Genomic DNA, 22,243 nt, shown 5'->3' with positions numbered 1-22,243 from the left:
TAACCCTTCTACCCACTGACACTGAGCTTCTGCCACTTGATAAATAACCTTTGGCAAAAGCACCAAAAACAAGGACCATGGTTTTGTCCCCCATGGGTCTCTCCGCTGCATGTGGACCCGCTGGCCATTGTATTTCCCTAGGAAATCCCTTCTCCCCTACCTCGCTCTTGTTTCTCCTCTGTCCTCTGTTCCTCAGTTGTTGTGCTAACTCCTCTTCTCTGCATCCCTTTAAAACGCATGCTCCTTGAAGGTCATTCCCAATGCTCTTCAGTCTCTCACCATGGTTTCCCTAGTAAAGGACTTCTTAATGTACAGTCAGATGTGGAAAGGATATAGAAAGGGATGGTGATGGAAGTTCACTAACCTTATTATGGTAATCCTTTTGTAATATAGACATATATCAGATTATTATGCTGTACATCTAAAACTAATATACCTATACTTTGGCACATGCAATCACAGATAACACACTGAACAAGGATCTTTGACCTGGATCTTACACTTCTCCCTAGTTCCTGAACCATGTAATCACTGCTTCATGGATCTCCCACTAGGATGTCACACAGGGACCCCCAAACCCACCTGTCTAAGTATAAGCTCATTGACCTATCCCATTACTATTTCCCCCATCCTCTGTTCCCAGAATTGGTAAATAGAACTTAGTCAGCCAAAGGAAGAAACAGAGGTCTTCCATCCCTCTACCTAAGCTCTCATAGTGAATTGGTTACTAGGTTCTGGCTAGTCCACCTTTTAAAATATCTTGTTTCTAAATCAGTTTTTCATTCCTGCTATTACTGCACCAGCTCAGCCTCTATCATCTCTTGCCAAATGCTTAAGATAAAGTACACCCCTCACTGCCTCCAGCATTGGCCTTTTCTAATCCATCTTCCTCACTCTTGCTGCCTATCACATGAGGCTCTGAATTATCCTATTCTCTCCCAGTCTCCTCTCTGCAATTTCCTGCTCACACAATGTGCTCCAGTCCCACCAGTTTTCCTGATTGTAATGTGTGCATGCGATTGCCTTCATGCCTTCACACACACCCTCTTTTCCAATCTTCCTGGGGGACATCACTCATTCCCTAAACCCGACTGGATTTGAGCACCACCTTCAACATGAGCCCCCTGGATTCTGTGGTGCTGCTAGGTGGGATCCCCATTTCCTTCTGACTGTTAGAGCAATGACGCTGCACCACAGTCACACTACATGGCTCCCTTCTCTCTCATCTGTGCTCCTAATGGCAGAGAATTCTGTAGCCAGTTCACTGACCGCAGATCATATATGTATAAATCTTAGGACTGCATATAAAATTGTTGTGAATCAGAGTAACCTAATTGCCAAGTACACTTTGTGCAGACTGTTTCCTCTGATTAGAATGCCCCTCAATTTCTGAAGCCCTCCCCTCAGATATTTCCACACATGGTTTCATCCATGGGAAAAATCTGACTAATCCTCCCAGAATGGGCCCAAGTGTTTTCCTCAATAAAGACTCCCGCCTCTACCAGGCAGTGCTGGTCTCTTCATTGTGTCCAGTGGCTCTTCATTACCTGTGCCTTGAGTGTAAGTACTGTCACTTTGGATTGGAACCATCTATTTACTGTCTCTCTACCCAAGCAGACTCAGGCTCCTAAGAACTAGGCTTACCTACCTACATTTGTGTTGCTAATGCTAGTGTAGGGTCTGGGTGTGAGGGATGCTAAACAAAGGCCTGATGTAAACTGGCTGTATTAATACCTGGGACTCTGGTCCTACTACCACCCCTCTGGGATAATTGAGAAACCAGGTTTAAAGGACCCCACATGGGAGAATACACTCAGGTTTTCCAAATGAAAGGGCAAGAGGACCTGAGCCTTCACTGACTCACATTATGCTCCCCACATCCTGTGGCATTTCAAATTATATAATCAACTCAAGCAGTTAGAATTACAAGTGACTAAACCCTGGTATGTACTTCTTTACCTGCTTACCAAGTTATATCCTTAACCCCATAAATTGAGTTACCTAAAAGAGGCTTGAATATTGAATCTGCTTAGTTACAGCCTGGAAACGACTTGGGACAGTTGCCAATGCTTGACCTAGGGGGTTAAAGAGGTTTTCTTCTGAGCCTCTAAGCAGATCTGTGCAGAAGGAGGGGGGAGGGGCAAGCGAAAGCCTCAACTCGCAGAGGGAGCTCACTGATGAGCCAGCTGGCTGTGCTCTTGGAGTCTGTCTGCTGCTCTGGTCTCAGCAGGTGCTGTGTCTCTAAACGCTTATTAGCATCCTGGGCTGACTGGGCCAGCAGCTCCTACTAATAATACCAGCGCACATTTGCTAAGTGCTTATTATGTATCAGAAACTCTTTAAGAGCTTCACACATATTGCCTTATCTAATCCCCATAACTATAAAACAAATGCTATTCTTGTCCCTGATTTATTGCAAAAGAAGAAAGCCATAGAGGGGCTCATCAACAAACTCACACTCCAATACTTAGGGAAGGCTGGAAGTGGTGGGGGGGAGGTGCAAACCCAGGGGCCAGACACCATAGTCCATGGTCTAACCCACAGACCCCACCCAAACCAAGATCAGAACACAGTCCTTTATCAAAAAGAAAAAGAAGGTGAAAAATTCCTGGCCCTACATACTAATTCATCCTACATTTTACCTAAAAGGAGGTAAAATCCAATCTTTTCTCAGGAGCTTTTGCCCAACAGGGGTTTGATGGTGATGAGTGTTCTTCCCAGGATCTGTTCCCTGAAAAGGGTTTGATCACAAAGTAATTGTCTCTATAGAAACAGGTGATGCTGTACCTAGTCACATCAAAGATGTCAGAATCCGGCAATTCCAGTTCCCCACTGACAAATCTATTGTCCCAATGCACCAAGTTTCCCTTTCTACATCAAAATAAAAACACCAAGCCCATTATCCAATTATGTATGGGCCATGCACATTAACACTTTCTGCTATTCATGTATTCAGTTAGAATATATCAAAGTAATTCCAATAGGGTGTATTAATACATTTTAATTATGTCTTGTCATTTTTTCTTAGCATTCTCCACCCTTAGACCATTTTCTTAGTGACCCCTCATTCTGAATTCCTATATACATTTTCTTTTCTATGTCAGAATGCCCACAAATGAACTGGGGAGCTTTAAAATACACCAAGAGAGCAAATACCCTCATTTATTAGTTTATACTGCCCTTAGGCATGACGCAGAATTCCAATTTGGTTTCTTAGTTTATGGACATGCACTCCTTTATGATTGTCATTTGAATCACATTTTAAAAGGAAAGAAAAGAGTGTATAGGAGGTTGTTCAAATTCCCTACAGCTCCTCTGGGAATCTCATTCCTTCTCCAGCTTCATTTACTGTAAGTAGACAATTATTCAGAAAACAATAACAACAGCAGCAAAACTTTCTTTCTGCTCCTTGAAAAACATGTGTGACCTGCAGACGCTAAAGTGTAATTTTAAAAGGCTCTCTTCGAAAGGCCGACCTGTGATGACTTTTTAATATTTTTATTCTGATGTAGTTAAGCGATTGTGCTAAGGACAGATAGGCTGGGAGAAGCTTAAATAGCTGTTCCCTTGTTGCTTCAAGATGCACCTCTCCAGTTGCCAAGACTGGTATAGGGACATTACACCCAATTCACCACTTATTTGATTGAAAATGAATTCCAAACAGAGTGAATGTATTACAGTAGCATTAGATGGGAAAGGTGGAAATGCTGCAGACTATATTGGAATGTGACCAACTTGTTTTTAGTGCTGAATAAACTGAAAAAAAAATCCACTTTCTTCTTCATAAGTGTCCCAAGTACCATGTAAGGTGATAAAATATTTTCTAAATATTGGTATCAGACATATTTATATCGAGTCTAAAGATGAAATCCTATTTTCAAGACAAACTTATATTCTTTACCTTAGCCATATTGATTTTTCCATATTAAAAGAACATGTAGCAATAATAATTTTACCCATTAACACATTACCTTTGAAGTAAATAAACCTTTGAAAGTTAAGTGGTCAAATTAAATTGGTCAAGCTAAACCATTCTGTTACTTTTTCTTTAATATTTTTTAAAATATATTTTTATTTATTTCAGAAAAGAAGGGAGAGGGAAAAAGAGAGAAACATCAAAGAGAGAGAATAATTGATTGGCTGCCTGCTTCACGCTCCCCACTGGGGATGAAGCCTGAAACCCAGGCATGTGTCCTGACAGGGAATGAAACCGGGACCTCCCAGTTCATAGGTCATTGCTCAACCACAGGGTCACATCAGCTGGGCTCCTTTAATATTTTAAATATCTAATAAAACACCCCCAAACCACACAGACATAGCAGTACACACACACACACACACACACACACACACACACACACACACACAAACTTAGATGGTGCTTAGAGTTTGTCCATCAAATGTCAGACTTAACTCTGTGAAACCAGCTTTCTGAAAAAGTTCTAATTCACAGCAGTGTTCACTGATTTCCTTGGTGTCAGTGCTCCCCCAGGGCCGACTTTATGTGATGTCCTGAATGTGGAGTTGGGAAGAGATGCGCCTCATTGGCTCTCACAACCAATATGAGCTGCTGGCTCCAAAACACCTCTGGAACTGAGCTATTTTTAAGTGTCTAGATTCTGGGGAATTTCCCTCCTACTTCTTTTTTCTCTTTTTGGGGACCACAGAGCTTTCTGAATTTTTCAAGCAGCCTGAGTATGACTTCAGAATTAAATAAAAAATTCCAGTGAGTCCAAGTTTACACTCTAAGAATTTGAAGATAAAGCTGGTCACAAACAGAGAGCACCTTATTCCTATTTCAGTAAGATTTATTTTTATAAAATTTACGTATAGTTTTCAGAACTATGTAATGTGGAGGCTCCCATGATTGTGTCATCATGATGTCAGTTTCTATAGTTCAGCTAAAAACATACACACACACACACACACACACACACACACACACACACACACACACACACATTGTTTGGCCCTAGCCAGTTTGGCTCTGCAGTCAGAGCATCAGACCACGGACTGAAGGATTGTGGGTTCGATTCCAGTCAGGCTCACCTCTGGGCCCTGGTTCGGGCGCATGCAGGAGGCAACCAAACGATGTGTCCCTTTTGATTTTTCTGTCTCTCCCCATCCCTTCCATTCCCTCTCTCTGTAACAACAACAACAACAACAACAACAACAACAACAACAACAACAAAAGAAAATACTGCTGCTTGGAGGGGATACGTTTGCCACCTTGCTCTAAAGGTTCTACTAACAGAAATCTTTAGAAAAAAACAAGGACCGGATATGTGAAAATGTTTATGGGCATTACTCAAACATGAAGAGGAGGAACTTTCGTTCATTGCTGGTGGGAATGCAGAATAGTACAGCCACTTTCCAAGGCAGTTTGGTGGTTTCTTACAAAACTAAATATACTCCCAACAATTGCACTTCTTTGCATTTACTCAAAAGAGTTAAAAACTATGTGCACACAAAAACCTGCACACAGATGTAAACAGCATAGTTGCCAAAACTTGGAAACAACCAAAATGTCCTTCAGTCGGTGGATGGATAAACTGTGATATATAGAAACAACGGAATGTTATTCAGTACTAAAAAACAATGAGCCATCAAGCTATGAAAAGACAAAAAGGAACCTTAAATGCATATAAGTGAAAGAAGCCAATCTTCTTTCATTACATACTGTATGATTCCAATTATATGACATTCTGGAAAAGTCTATAAGGACAATAAAAAGATCAGTGGTTGCCAGGGAGTGGCAGGAGAGATGAATAAGGAGATCATGAGGGGTTTTTAGGGCAGTGAAAATGCTCTATGTTACTATAGTGATGGATATATGGCATACATTTGACCAAATGTGTAAAAAGTACACCACCAAGAGTGAACCCTAAGGTCAACTATGGACTTTGGGGGATAATGACATGTCAATGTAGGTTCATCAATTGTAATAAATACGCCACTCTGGTGGGGGGTGTCAAAATTGGGGGAGACTATAGGGAAGGAGATATATGGGCAATCTCTTTGCCTTCCTTTCAATTGTTGTGAACCTAAAACTGAACTTTAAAAAAAATGTTCCTTTATCAACACATTGCACACCTTAAACTTAGTGTTATGTTAATTATATCTCAATAAAATATTTTAAAATGCAAAAAATAAAGTCCTTTTTAAAAATATGAAGAAGAAATCCAGTAAGTTTGGTATAAAGAGGAGCCCATAAGCAAAGGGTCACTGCCCTGATACATTTCTTCACTTGACAAGTACTTTTTGAACACCTCATATGGGCCATGCCTTATGCTAGCCCCGAGGATTCGGGGATGGATAAGGCAGATTTGGTCCCTTCCCTTAAAGCTTGGGGTTCAGTGGACGTTAATGTTCTGACAGATGGATTTGGTTGTTGTTAAAACTGTTAAATCCATGTTGAGCATGTAGCAGAAGGCCTTTGATGAACACTTGATTATATTGATATTTAATAAAATGAGTCAGAATAAACAATAACAATTCATCCTCTATTTTTCTAAAATTTTGTTCAGGTTTTTATAAGCAGGTTTTGGTAAACGAATAACATAATTGTCACTGTGATGAGACATCAAGATATTATGTTAATAAACTAAATTGAGTATGTTTCTTGCTTGACACATTTGAAAGGTGGTTATTGAGCAGCTACTATGCCAGGTTGCTATATATCCCCCCTTCATGTAATTCCCACAACAGCTATGCTAAATGAGGATTCCCCTTTTTTTAGGTAAGCAAGCTAAAGTTCATAAAAATAGTAACCGCCCTAACTGGCTTGGCTCAGTGGATAGAGCGTCGGCCTTCAGACTGAAGGGTCACAGGTTCGATTCCAGTCAGGGCACATGACCAGGTTGCGGGCTCAATCCCCAGTGTGGGGCATGCAGGAGGCAGCCAACCAATGATTCTCTCTCATCATTGATGTTTCTGTCTCTCTCACTCTTCCTTCCTCTCTGAAATCAATAAAAATATATTAAAAACAAAAACAAAAACGGAAGACCATTAAATAGTAACCTTGACCTACAATGGCCCCACTGAGTCAGACTTTATATCCAGGTCTGACTGACACAGGTCCTGCTTATCCCTCTATGGGCAATGCTTTGAGTGTGGTCAGAATGGTGATTATACCATTGCCTCAGCAGAGATTCTCGTGTGAACCAATAATCCCCAGAAATTTTTCTCCTTTTTGTATGATGATGTAATACAAACCAGTGGGCCCTTCAGGCAGTTTATCTCTGGGAAGGCTGGAGTTCTACCTATTACTTGCCACTGTACTTTATCTCCTCCTAACTATATGCCTCTAGACCTTCATCACAGGAAGGCATTTAATTCTAACACGAGTCAGAGCCAGGAATGTAATGGGAGAAATTATGTGAACCTGAGGCTTGAAACTGTTCTCCCACTCAGGGGAGGAAAGTAATTGAACCTCAGCAACAGGTTTATGGAAACTGAGGACTTACGGGAAAATGTTCTGTTCTTATGAGCCCACACAAACAACACAGCACAGTTATTTTCCCTTAGGTCACTAAAGACCAAGTACAAGAGAGATGAAACCAGTTATAATTTAGAAAAGACACTAGAATGCGTTCAAGATGCACTGTGGTTATCGGACTGTATTTGAGGTTTCTAGAGATTGATAGAATAAAGTGCACAGGGAACAAGCAACTGGAAAGAAAATTACACTAGCTTTAATACACACCAGTGTTGCTGAGTGTGTTTTCCCAGCTGCATTAAATGCACTAAATATTTGAACCGGTGCACTAGTTGCCATAACATGCTACTTATTTCCCCCCGGTTCTGAAGGAGGAGTCTTGGCTGCAGAAAAGCTTTTACTTTAACCTTAACATCTTTGTCCTTTTTAGGCCTTTTCTTTTTTATTTTATTTTATTTTATTATTTTATTTTATTTTATTTTTATTTTATTGCTTAAAGTATTACAAAGAGTATTACATATGTCTCCTTTCCCCCCGCCCCTTGACATTCCCCTAGCCTCCCCTACCCCCCAGTGTCTTATATCCATTGGTTATGCTTATATGCATGCATACAAGTCCTTCGGTTGATCTCTTACACCCCGCTCCTGCCCTCCCCAAACCTCCCCAGCCTTCCTGCTGTAGTTTGACAGTCTGTTCAATGCTGCTCTGTCTCTGTATCTATTTCTGTTCATTAGTTAGGCCTTTTCATTATAACATGCAATCTCTTTTCAACTTTGTGTGGGATAACAAATTTAATATCAATACCTTTTGGTCTTGGTATAAGGTGAAAAGGAATCATATCTTTCACAATTAGATTATTTCCCCAACAATATAGTTTTATTAATTATTAATTAACAATGTATTTTATTGTTATTTTGCTCTGTGCCACTTGCCACCAAAGCTCTTCCTTATTGAATTGAATATAAAATACATAACCAACTAATACTTTCAAATAAATCATGCAGAATTTTGTCCAAATATGTCAATAAGATATTGATAGTGTATATATATTTATGTACAAAATTCCTGCTTATAAATCACCTATAATAAATGAGGCAGGAAATACAGCGATAAGAGAGAACTAGGGTTACATCTGAGTGATTATGCCAGCCTTTTCTGTCTTGGTTAAATTCAGTCTTTGTTTTCTTCCCACTTCACTATTTCCACTTCAGTGTCTTTAATAAGTAGAACCAAGGAGGAGATAGAACACAAATCCTCATAGCTATAACTCTGTGGACTTGTTCCTAAAATTGGGTCTATGCGAGGACTCTGTAGGTGATATATTTCTTTACGAGGTAACTTTACAGCTGAAATTGTCCATACAGACCATATTATATGAGCTGTAACCTAGAGGCCAATGAAGTGAGTTTAAAGCTGATTTGAGCTTACTTTGGGTTGACATGGTTTATTGTTATGGATGGTCCTAGGTGCCTTATGCTTAACACATACTCCCATTTATGTGGTTGCCATCTGTAAGACAAGTGGTGACACAATTTGATTCAGATTGTCTTGGACAAGAAAAATAATAGCAAACCTTTCATCTCCAGAAATAGAATGTCCTTAAGATACCTGAAAGAATATGACCTGAACAAGTACATGCAAACATATGAATGAACTGAGAGGAACAAAGAATTTTCAAGTCAACTAAACAGCAAACCAAGCATCATTTACAGTGACCACTGACCATGCTGTCTGGTTGCTTCATTAAATGGGGAGGATTTTTGTGGTGAGAATTGAATGATACATGATGAATAGGTACCGCCTTTGCTAAAAGGTCAGAAACCACACTAACGATTTATTCCTGCCTATTTAAAACGAACTTCTTACATGAGCAGATAAAGGAAAACTACCTCAGGCATTTTACAATTTGAATAAAGATTTAGTCATGGTGAATTTTTGTAAAATTGTAACAAGGTATCAAGCACTTAATTTGCTTCCAGTCTGTTAATCAAATATCCTTTTACATCAAAATTCAGTAAAATACCCTCATGAAAATCATGTAGTATAAGTTGTGCACAATGGAGAATCAAATTCCAAAATTTGGTGTGGTCTGCATTACCCATCATGGACTCCAGACCTAGGTATTGGCTAACATTTTTTGCATTTATGTGAATAAAATCCATAGCTTAGGAGGAGCTGCCAAACTGTAAAACTTGAAGACTAAAAATAAAGTAAAAACCTAATTACTCATAATTTTGTTTCTGCCTTTTCTATTTTAGTTGAGCACATTGAAGAAGAAAGTGTTCCTAGCCCTAGCCAGTTCACTCAATGGTTAGAGCATCAACCTGTAGACTAAAGGGTTGTAGTTTGATTCCCAGTCAAGGGCATGTACCTCTGTTGCAGGCTTGATCACTGGCCCTGGTCGAGCCAACCAATCAATGTGCCTCTTTCACATCAATGTTCTCTCTCTCTCTCTCTCTCTCTCTCTCTCTCTCTCTCTCTCTCTCTCCCTCTCTCTCTCTCTCTCCTCTCTTAGTCTCTACCAGTCCATTCTCTCTCTTAAAAAAAAAAAAAAAAAAAAAAGGATCAATGGAAAAAATAGCCTCAGGTGAGGATTAACAACAACAACAAAAAGTTGTTGCTCTGAGTAATATGCCAGAACTGCTGGTATAAAGCACTTTTTTCATTGAAATTGTTGCCCTTAGCTGATTACAGTCAGTCATGAGCAGTTATGGCCAGCATGTTGCTGGAAGGCAGCGTGGTGCGAGGTCTGGAGTGAGCACAGGGCAAGTGACTCCACAGCTGTGCAAACTGTGTGACCCTATGGTTTTAGTGGGAGGTAAAGAGCAGGCCTAGACTTCCGCGGATCCCCAGGGGGCATTTAGGCCACTCTCTCTCTCACAAATGAAGGTTTTGCCTGAAACCTCTGGTTGTGTTTCCTTAAAGTTAAAAAAAAAAAAAAAAAGGTAGGGCATTCTCGGGGAACAGGGTAAAGAAAAGGGAAGAGACTGAAAAAAATAGGGATGGACCTGGTTAATTGGCTGTCTGCCTAAGGCCAAACCACTTGGCATTGGCCAGTAATTCTTTTAGCTTCAAAATGACAGTACCATCTCAGGCACTGTTATCAAGTGAAAAGTTGAAGTGATGTGAGGCTGGGACTGCACTTAGAAGTTAATTATTTTGCCATAACCGGTTTGGCTCAAGGTTCCCAGGTTCGATTCCGGCCAAGGGCATGTACCTTAGTTGCGGGCACATCCCCAGTAGGAGGTGTGCAGGAGGAAGCTGATCAATGTTTCTCTCTCATCGATGTTTCTAACTCTCTATCCCTCTCCCTTCCTCTCTGTAAAAAATCAATAAAATATATTTTTTAAAAAAAGAAGTTAAACATTTCTGCAATTCCCAAACACTCATAAAAATTCAAAACCTTTGTCTCTTATGAATGGATGATAACATCCTAAAGTGACCACATTTCATAGTGATGAGAGTTGACAGTGGAGGCATGAATATAACCTACATTTATCAATTGGTAGATGCTGTATTTAGTTTTACTGGACTATTAGGCTGTGTTAAATTTTTGACCATGGCAAAGACAACATTTTAGGTGGAATTAGTCTATTTTTCACATTTTCAGTCTTGTGTTTTGTGCCAAAGCTAGACATTTCTTTTTTTATAATCCCTACCTGAGGATATGCTTAGAAAGAGGGAGGGGGGGAGAGAAAGAGGGAGGGAGGGAGGAGAGAAAGAGAGAGAGAGAGAGAGAGAGAGAGAGAGAGAGAGAGAGAGAGAGAGAGAACACAACATTGATGTGAGAGAGAAGAGAGAAACATTGATCGGTTGCCTTCCATATATGCCCTGATAGGAATCAAACCCACAACCTTTTGGTACACAGTACAATACTCAAGCAACGGAGCCACTCTGGCCCAGCCAGAGCTAGACATTTAAAGCTGTCTGATTCACTAGACCACATCTGTTTCTTGTCTTTGTATAGCACTTGGCTGTTGGTAAAGCGTGTTCACATTTGGTCCTTCAAGTAACAATGAAAATTAGTCCCAGTGTTATCTGCATGCTATAAGTTTCAAAGATTCTGAGATGATTCAGCTCATAAGTAGCAGATTCAGATTTATGTACTTTTCTGAGCTACACAGATGAAAGTTGTGTGTCCCCTCTTTCCCCTTCCCTTTTTGCCTACCTCCCTGTTTCTCCCTATAGCTCTTTCTCTGCTCTTCTTTTTACACCCTTTGTTCACAACACCTCCTCCAAGTTCAGAGGACTGTTGGAAAGTCCAGTTGGTTATTCTTCTCCATGTGGCCAATTCCACATGGCCATTTGATTTATTCAAGTCTAGACAGAGGATAAACTATTCTTAATGTAGATTTATTTAACTTTCAGAGTCTGAGGGTGACTTTCTAATTTGGGGCTGATCGTATTTATCCTGTAGCATAAGCAAGAGGGATTGAATGGGGGTAAAATTTAACTAAGAAAATTAGTTTTTTATGTAGTATTTTCTCAATTTGTACCTCATTTGATCTTGTAAGATGTGGTAACTAGAAGAAAGCTTTTTTTTTTTTTTTTGTATAATCTTGGAAGAATAGAACACCTTTGAAGTAGAACACAGAAATACAATGGAGCTCATTCTCCACTTTGTATAATGATTATTCATTACGTGACAAGCATTATTCTATGTTTCTGTATTTGATAAATTATTTGTCCTTCAAAACAAACCTTACCATTACAGGTCCCTTTTTACAGGTGAGAAAACTGAGGTAGGGAGAGGTTTAATGTCTTGCCCAAGTTCACACATATAGGAGGTGAAAAAGTAGAGATTCAAACCTGGTAAGTCTGGTGCTAGAGTATATCCTCATAATTACTGCACTACCTCAAAAAAGAGAGAGTTCTTTCTCACTTCTTATTTCCCCACTCTTCACAGGGCTGCATTATAACTTGTGTGGGTTCTAGGTCCTTTTGCCTTTTTCTTTTTATCCTCATCCAAGGATATGTTTTTTATTGATTTTAGAGATTGAGGAAGGGAGAGAGAGAAAAAAACACACATTAAATCATTGGTTGTTTGCCTCCCATATGTGCCCTGACTTGGGATGGAACCCACAACATGAGTAATGTGCCCTGATTGGGAAGAAAACCCAAACCTTTGATAGTGTGTGAGATGATGCTCCAACAAATAGAGCCACCTGGCCAGGGTGGTCCTTTTGCCTTTGTAGGCTACTTTTACCATAAAAAAATATTAAAAACTATATTTTATGGCTGTATTGATATAAAACCAATATGAAGCAGGCTGGATTATATTTATTTATACTTTTGACTTTAAAGAAATTAAGACATTTTCATGAGCCTCTATATGTATCGTGTGCCTGGACTTTGTGCCTACTGTACCCAATCGCTAAGTTGGCCCTCACCCTGGGATTTTTCTCTTTCACCTTGACTCAGGTAAGAGAATGAATTTCTCTTAGTGGGATAGTACTAAAGTGGGATTTCCTTGTAAATACATTTTCTGAATTAAGAAATAGCCCTGAGAAACTACCAATTAAGTAATATTTTTAAACTATGGGTTATAAAATCATTTAGATGGATCATAATTAACATTTTTGTGACTAAACTTCGTTAGAATGGAATGGAGTGGGAAGGGATGAAACAGGATAACATAGAAAGCATCAGAATGCATTTGTACCTTACAAGGGTATTTTGAGGAATACAGTTGACCCTTGAATAACACAGGTTTTAACTGTACAAGTCCACTTATAGGCAAAGTTTTTCGATAAATATGTACAGTACTATAAATTTACTTTCTCTTCCTATGATTTTTTATCTTATTATTTTTAAAATTTTCTCTGGCTTACTTTGTTGTGAGAATACAGTATGTAATATATAAAACACACAACATATATGTTAATTGCCTACTTATGTTATCTGTAATACTATTTTAGTAAAGTTTTTGGTGAGTCATAGATTTTACACAGATTTTTGACTATACATTAGTCAAATAACCCCATGTTGTTCAATGGTCAACTATATTTTATTCCAATTATAAATATGAATGTGTGTTATGTGAGGTGATATAAAGTGCATTTCTTACAGTGAATCCTAACCAAGTTTTTTTTTAATACTGAGCTAGAATGCATTCCTGGTTCCATTTCTTTCCTTCCCTTAGGCACATACAGCTGGAAGTGTGATCTCATAACAAAGCTGATAATATGTTTGTTTCCTTGTAATAAATAATGGCCATTAAAAATATAGATTTGAAGTCATAAAACACGATTCAAACTCCATTCTTCCTCTTATTCCTCTTATTAGCTGTAATACCTTTAGTAGGTTATTTAACCTCTCTGTGACTTAGTTTCCACCTGGATAAAATAAAGAAAGTAATAATAACGCCAATCTCATAGGGTCATTATGAAGAATTAATGAGCAAATGCTTAAAAAGCCCTCGACACAGTTGTTAGTAAATTTTCTATATCTGTTGACAACTCAAATATTTATTTCAGGATCAGGTCTCATTTTTAACCTTAGACTTGTATAACTACTTATTTGATACCTTCAATTGGATGTGTAACAGATGTCTTACACTTGACATGTCCTTATTTGAACTTCTGACCATTTCCCCATGCATGCCCCAAAAGAGCATTTCTATACTTCTGGTTGCTCAGGCCAAACCTTTAAGGTACTTATTCCTTGCTCCTCTCCTTTTTACACAACCCACATCCAATCCATCATTAAAGTCAAATACATACAAAGTTTGACCACTTCCCACTGCTTCTGCTGTACCATGCTGCTGAGCCACCACCAGTTCTCTGCATTATTGTAGCAACTTCCAAGTCAGCTTCCATTTCCTCATTGCTCCACTGCCATCTGTTCTTAACATAGTAGATCCAGTGACCCTTTTAAAATCTCATTCAGATCATGTTACTCTTATGCTCAAGTCCCTGAATTGCTCCACATTCACTAAGTAAAGCCGAAGTCTTGGCCATGGTCCACCTGACCCTATGTGATGTAGTCCCCACTCCCTCATGAATTTCCTCTCCTGTCACCTCCCTTACACTCACTCCTCTTCAGCCTCACTGGGTTCCTTGACAGGTCTTGAACATACTGGGAACACTCTTGATTTAGAGTCTTTATACTTGCTTTCCCTCAGGTCTCTCCCACCCTGTCCTGCACCCCATATTGGCATGACTTACTCTCTCACCTACGCTGGGGAACTTTGTTCAAATTCCCTCTTCTCAATGTTGCCTATCCTGAAATCCACCCCTTTCTTTGCCTCCACATGCCTTATACTCTTAGTTTTCTTTGCTTTGGCCTTAATTCTTAACTTAAAATACTATACAATGTACTTAAATATTATATTGTTTATTATCCATAACACACTTTTAGAAGTTAAAATTCATGAGAATAATAAGTTGTTTGTTTTTATTGCCAATGTATCCCAAGTGTCTAAAATATGGTCTAATACATATTTAATTTTTCAATATTTGTTTAGTGAATGAACATTATTATATTAGTATTTCTTCTCACCTTCCTCCACCACCACCCCCCAAAAATGGCTCAGATGGGATAAGAATAAATTCAAGAATAACAAAGCTCTTCTTATACTTTTGATTTAATTGTGATTGAATATTAAACAAAGTTGTTCTTTAATTGGTAGGAATCCAGAAATAATAGGCTCTCTATGTCTATAAAAGGCAAAGTAGCATATTGACAAAGTTCAGTATAGTTTCAAAACCAAATGTGTATTGAATCTTCATTTCTACCATTATAGCACAGATATTTACTATTCAAAGATTCTTCTGCTGAATTGTTAGTTTAGGGCATACAAATGTGGTGAGAAGATCAATAGAAAACCTACAGACATTTACACAACACTTGCCTTCATAAGCGTGAAATAACTACTATCAAAAGAAGATTATTTTTGTTGTCTTTCAATAACCTGTTTAGAAAATCAGGTGAATCCACCATCATTCAATAAGGCAATAAAATTGATTTTGTCTTTTATTTAACTATCCTTCATTACATGAAAAAAGGCTTGTAAAATAAAGCAATTAAAATATCAACATGGCCCCCTCTTTCCCCCCCTCTAAAGTGATATGAATTTTATCACCTATCAAAGTGGGTGGGGAGTGTAATGAAAGAAAATACAAAAGTGCTTGAATTCTTCTTATACTATACAGTGAGGAAAATGTTATGTCTGTTAACAATTCCTTCAAGCCTGTTTTGTTTGTGTAACATAACACACTGGCTATAATGTATGTCCCCCCTTTCATCTTATTAAGTCAAGGATAAAAATAGTCAGCTCTACAAGTTATCTTCTCTTCCATTTTAATTTTAACTCTTGTACTTGTACAATAAATAATGATCATGAATTGAAGTTGCAATTTATCTCAAAGAGTAACTCCTTAAGTAATTTTAAATATTTTGCCTAGTATTCAATTGTATTATAAAAATGTGTTAATATGCACTTGCTAAACTTGTTCTGACCAATAGTTTATTTGCTCCTGTCAGCTTATATGCCTGTAAAGAAAAAGGAAAAAATAGTTTTTTGTGGCTCACGGCTAAATTTTACAGTCAATGCCTAGAAGTTAGGACTATTCTATCTGCCAATTGAAAAGTGGTACATTGTAGCTTGGTTAAATCCTGCCATTTAGTTAATTGGTATACATGTTTATCCTCCTTAGCAATTTAAAGGAATAAAGGGAAAATATAGATCTTATATTCCCATTTCATTTTAATTATATAAGAGAACAGGCTAATAGACTTAAATGCTAATTGGGAACCATATTAATATTTAGGGTTCTCACTCTCCATTTTTTGCTAAAATTTCTTCAATACCTTATTCAGTTAAATATTTATAGAGCATCAACTATGTGAAATATTCTAATCCCTGAATATTCCAACTATTTTAATTGATATTGTATATATAATATACCTTAAATATATATTAGTTCTCTTATAAGTTATATATTAGCTCTAAGTTATTTTCATAACTTAGCTGAAATCAAATGTCTTGATTATTATTGTAATTATGCTATTCTATATGTTTTATACCATAAATAAGATGATTTGTAAAATCAGGGTATAATATGTTTCTAATAGCACAGTTAGAGCTAGAAGTAGCAGCTACTTATACAAACTTTTTACTGGATAGAGTTTTAGAGATTTTAAATTCCAAATCTCTCCTCTTAGAGCTGAGAAAATCAAGCCCAGAAAGATTAAGTGACCTGTCCACTGTCTTAGTGGAAGAGATGCATTAAAATAAAGTTCTTCTGATTCTTGCCTCACATTTTCCATTTAAAACACAGCTCCATGGTTTTTCATGAAATTAAATAATATTGACACATAAGGACAGAACAAACAATTTATCCTTTCATCATAAGAAAATGGTAAATACAGTACTTAGATGTTTAAAAATTAATAATTCCCAGGCAAAATATCCTAAATTTAACCACTCAACACAGATTTTGTGTTTGTCTCATGAACATGGCTTATATATCATATACTTATAGTTATATATTTGAAGCAAACAAATTATATTTCTTCACAGTGTTAATTACTTACTTCCCTCTACCTTGTTCATATTATTTATGTTATCTGAAGTGGTCTTCACTAGTGTCACCTTAATGCATGATGTAATGAGATGATCAGTTTAGCTAGCTTTAATGATGGTACAAAAGGAGGGCAGAGCCCCAGAAAGCCTAGTAGTAGGGACTCCGGTCATCTATGTGGTCAGCTACTTGGATTATTATGACAACTTAATGTGAGAGCAATACTTAAAAGAAGAATTTTTGGCCAACAAAATAAAAGCCAGATCCATATGATCAATTATCTTTCCATTTGAAATCAGTACCAAAAATAAACAAAATATTGTGAGGAATACATAGGCATTCTTCAGTGAAAGAATGGAGGAGAATGCTTACCAAGACCCTTAGATTGGTGAAACAATCTTAGCTCTCCAATGACAATATTCACAGTTTTGCCCAGGAACAGCTCTCATGGCAAAGTAATGAGAGCACATCATGGACTATCACTTCTCAATATCATGGGCCTTCATAATTTAGCTAAGAAATAAAGGTCTTTCACCTCAGGAAAAGGGGAAGAGATCTCCTGAGACTCAGTTTATCACTTAATCTGGCTGACCCATCCATTCTTACAGAGCAAGAGTAAGTCAATTTTCACTGCCATTATTCTGTGGGCCCAAAAGAGAGGGAGAGATCAATAGAAGATAGAAACAGGAATCCTTGAGTGACATCAGGAACTAAAAAATATCCTTCCAAGGAGGATGCTTATGACAGGGTTGAGCATACAAAGCAATTCTGAAATGTCAAAAAAGGTAAAAGGTTAAACTTCCTGATGATTAGAAGAGAACTTACTTTTCTCAAAAGTGACTAATATTGGTTTGTGTTTTAATCCTAAAGCATCAGATGATTAGCCTTTCTTCTTCTGACATCCCTTTAAGAAATTTTAGATGTGCTTAAATCCTCTATTTACCAGAACAACTTCATCCACTGTGGTGTGTAATTATGGAGCACTTTTCCATTTCAGAATCTTCTATGTATGGAATACTCTTCTATATACTGTCAGTATACAGAAAAATAGAATACACTAGCTCATTGAAAGTATCTGCCAGATGAGCTGCAACTCTTCATTGCATTCTCTTTAATGTAGTGAATAAATGACCTCATAAGGCAGGGTAAGCTCTTACAAGCAAAATGTCAGTGATGTTCATTAGTAAGTGAGAACACAATTAGAAAAACTTGCTACTAATAGTGTGAACACACTCTTCTGTTACAAAATGTCCTATTAACACATCTGAAATTCTCAAATTCAACTCTTCCAATGTTTTAAATGAAGTCTGATGTGTCTGGGTAACTTTTAGCAAATACACTGACTTATTTTTTTAAATATATTTTATTGATTTTTTACAGAGAGGAAGGGAGAAGGATAGAGACTTAGAAACATCGATCAGAGGGAAGCATTTATTAGCTGCCTCCTGCACACCCCCTACTGGGCATGTGCCCGCAACCAAGGTACATGCCCTTGACCGGAATCGAACCTGGGACCCTTCAGTCCCCAGGCCGACGCTATATCCAGTGAGCCAAACTAGCCAGGGCTAGACTTATTTTTTTATAGCTTATATACTATCTTTTTAGTGAACAATCATCTATTAATATTTGCATTGGGGCTCTTTTAGAAAAATAAAAGTCATGAATCAGAAAATTATTGTTCTCCACTGTCTCAATTTAGGCTGAGCTTTAAATTAATATCTTCATAAAGTTATGAAAGACCCATATTTAGGTGCTATTCTTTGACTGGCTTGGGACTATAGGTGAATGAGTGTGTCCTTCACACACTCATTATTTATTGGAGTTATTTCTGAAATAATAGCACTAAGTATCATAAGGGACAGTGTAAAGTTGAAGAAGCTCTTAACTATTTAATCAGTATTCAAAATGCCCCAAATGACTTCATGATATCCAAGTAAAATGAGTACATATATATTATTATCTTGAAGCATTATTAAATCAATAAAACATTAAACATGGATGCATATATAATGAGTGGGTGTTAGAAAGCAAATATTAAACATACGTAGTTTAAACCAATAAGGAATTTCTCTGGAAAGAATAAACAATGTGACTGGGGAGTAGGAGGGAAGTGGGAAGAAAGGGCAGATGAAAGCTTCCCTGTTTAATTGTATATAAATTGTGTTCAGAGACAGACAAATGCTCTCTATGCCCAAATTATGTAGTTTATCCCAAGTGTGCAGGCTCCTTTGCTCAGCAACACTGATAAGGACACTAATAGTTTAATTACAACTTGCTGCTCAAGAAGATAAACAAAGCTGTTTGCTTTTTAAGCCGGGGGTTACAATTACTTTAAACATCAGGGACAGACACATCTGCAAGTAGAGTTTACTATGTCAGGAAACCACAGAACGCAGCTGGAAAATAAAGCCCCAGGAGTGAGCAGCCAACGCAAAATTAGAGCAAAACCGCCTGATTTGAGCGGTGGAGTAGTAGGCGTGAGGCATAGTAAACAGACGACAAACGTTAAGTGGGCAGGGATAGGGAAGTTTTAGGTGCCAGATCATCCGCATTTTCAAGGGGATTCCATCACAGCGACTGAGCACCCCTCCCTCCGCTGTCAAGCTTACAATAAACTCACAGTCAGGAAGTCCTCTTCAGCACCACCGAGGAAGGACAGCTCCCTTAAACTAAGACCCACCGGGGACTGCCCTCCCTCCTTTACTACCTTACCATGCTCTCCACTGAATTTCTCTTTTGCTGGTGTCCTTCTGGACACTTTGCTTTTAGTGGTATTCTAAGGGACATATGAAAACGCCTGGGAGCTTGTTTGGCTTTTTTTTTCCCCTTCAGGCGAAAGGGAGACACATCCTTTCAGAAAAATCCATTCTTTTAATTGGCCACCAGAGAAATTTAACCAGAATAAAAGATTGCAAGTCACTGGGTTTAATCTGGTGGCAAAATGGTTTCAGTAAGTCAGTGATACCCAAAGACACTAAGGCAATATCCCAGAGTGTGATAGTAAAGGAGTCAACAGAATAAGTCCTAATATCACTGGGTGGGAAAGTAATCTTGGTCTTGAAAGAAACTCTTTCCAGTCCTTTTCAAGACCCTTCACAACTCTATCCTTAATCTGGAACATGCAACTAGAGGATTAACAGTTGCACAGTGAGACCTTTGGCAGTACAGCACACCACAAACATTGCCAACTCTTCCCCCAATAAAGTCCCTTTTCCCCCAGCCCCAATCCAGACGTACACAGCTCAGGAGCAACAAGGAAACATTTGATTAGAAAACCAAAATCACCAAGGCAAGAAAATTACACTTTAAGTAACTTGTCTACTTTGGCACTTCCGGTTACCATCCTTCCAGTCATAAAGATATTGTTGCTGAGCGAGCACATCTTGTTTCTCTATGCAGAGTTTTTCTTTTTTCTTTTTTTGGTCCAAACTTCTTGATAGTATGTAAAATATACATAATTTGAAGGTCCTCTTTGCTACATCAGAGTGTGTGAGCGGGCGCGCACACACACTTTGATTCAGTTCCATTTTAAAGGGTTTAGTTTCCTACATAAAAGGTATCATCTGGTTTTTAAACTTTCTTTGAAGGAGGGTCTTCAGGGAAATGCCCTCCTTTTGCATGGAGTTACTGGAATACTAAGGGACTCTAGAAAGGAAGAGACGCAGCTAGGGTGGAGGCTTAGCGGTCATTCAAAAAGGCAGCACTCTGAAGTTGGTGGAGAACAACTTCTTCCCAGTGATAGTGACCACAGACTAATAAGGGGTGGGGGAGGGGTGTCTGCCCGTGACTCTGGAGCAGTAGCAGCGGTGGGGTCAGCAGACACTGGGTGCTTCTCAGGCAACCCCGAGAGGTCTAAACTGAAGCAAGTTGACGCTCTGAATCCCTTAGTCCTCTCTATTGCTTTATTTCTTCCTTCCTTCCCTTTCGTCTTTCCTTCTCTCCCTCCACTACCTCAATTACCCTTTTCACTTAATTCCATCTGAGTCACTTCGCGCCCCAGTTCCAGTGACACCCAGTCAAATCACCTAACATGTACCCTGCAGACCATGATACTATTATGATGATCACAATGGTTGCTTGCCAACTGCTTGGTGCAAGGAAAAAGTCCTGTTCCCAGCTGTCAACCGCGCCCCCTGTCCCCACTCCAACACCACAGCAGTGGTACCAACCTGGCAAAATCACCAGAGTCTGAATGTCACCAGCAAGTTCCACCCACCCTGGAGTAGCCCCGCCAGCAAACCTCACCAGCAGAGCCCACACCAGCGCACTGACATCCTGACCCAGCTCTAGGTTATAACTACGGTCATTGTTATCAATGACCGCACTCTTCCTGGAAAGGGGAACCCCGCGGGTGACTCCTGGGCAATGTAGGGCTCCACGCACTACCCTTCCCACCTCTGCAGCGCACGCGCGCGTGCACACTCCCCCCCCCCCCACCCGCCCCCTACACACACCCTCCTCGCACCAGCACCAGCGACACAAAGAGAGGGAGTGAGCGAGCCGGTTCTGGGCTGGGCTGGGCAGAAAGGGGGCAGAAGGGAGGGCATTGCCAGGAGCGGACACCGGAGGAGGGCAGGGGGCTGAGCCAGCCTGCGGGGAGGAAGGTAGAAAGGGGAGCTTGGTGGGGAGAGAGCAGGCTGGAGGGTCGTCCTTACCTGCCCCCAGGTTAAAGGAAATCCTGGCCTCCGCGAGGTACGGCGTGTCACTCTTGGAGCGGACTCTCCTGATGGGCCGCCGGTCTATATCATCCTCCGAAGATGCCGCCATTAAGGTGGGAGGCAGGAGCAGGGTCGCCCGGCGAGCTGAGAGGGAAAAGGAGAAGGAGAAGAGAGAGGGAGAGAGGCGGAAAGGGGAGGAGGGGAAAGGAAGAGGCTCACACCCGGAGGGGGAGGGGAGAGGGGGGATGGGAGAGGAAGGGAAAGGGGATGGGGAGGAAAGGGGGAAAAGAGGGGGAAAGGAAGAAAGAAGGAGAGAGAAAGAAAGAGCAAAGGAGAGAAAAGGGTGAGGGGAGAGAAAGAAAATCCGTTAAGGATTTGTGGACTGGAGCAGAGATCAGGCAGGCTGCCTCTGGCTGGCGCCCAGGGCTCCCCCTAACTCTTCTCCCAGGCTGGACCAACGGGCGAGTGCTGGGGACTGACACCCTGCCTCCTGCCCGCAGCCAATTCCCAGCTCTTGGCACAGACAGGCTGATGCGAAAGAGAAGACTCCAAAGCAAAGATGCTCAGTCAGCACCATGCCCTCTCCCGCCAAATGCACTTACTCTGCTCTTCAAGCTACACCA

The 22,243-nt window shown here is 39.6% G+C and overlaps 1 protein-coding gene across 3 annotated transcripts in view; it reads right to left on the bottom strand.

Moving 5' to 3' along the window:
• PHACTR1 (phosphatase and actin regulator 1) overlaps window positions 1-21,899 on the bottom strand; it is a 485,326-nt gene extending 463,427 nt beyond the window's left edge. The window contains exon 1 of one of the 3 annotated variants that reach the window (XM_059688650.1): window positions 21,618-21,899. In XM_059688650.1, the coding sequence (XP_059544633.1) occupies window positions 21,618-21,729 (112 nt within the window). In that variant the 5' untranslated portion in view covers window positions 21,730-21,899. The remainder of the gene's footprint in view (window positions 1-21,617) is intronic. The other 2 variants (XM_059688648.1, XM_059688649.1) reach the window with 2 other exon arrangements.
• Window positions 21,900-22,243: the final 344 nt, after the last annotated feature.

This window comes from Myotis daubentonii, chromosome 3, assembly GCF_963259705.1.
Source record: "Myotis daubentonii chromosome 3, mMyoDau2.1, whole genome shotgun sequence".
NCBI lineage: Eukaryota > Metazoa > Chordata > Mammalia > Chiroptera > Vespertilionidae > Myotis > Myotis daubentonii.
The sequence above is the reverse complement of the archived record's forward strand: the minus strand, read 5'-3'. Positions and strand labels throughout refer to the sequence as shown.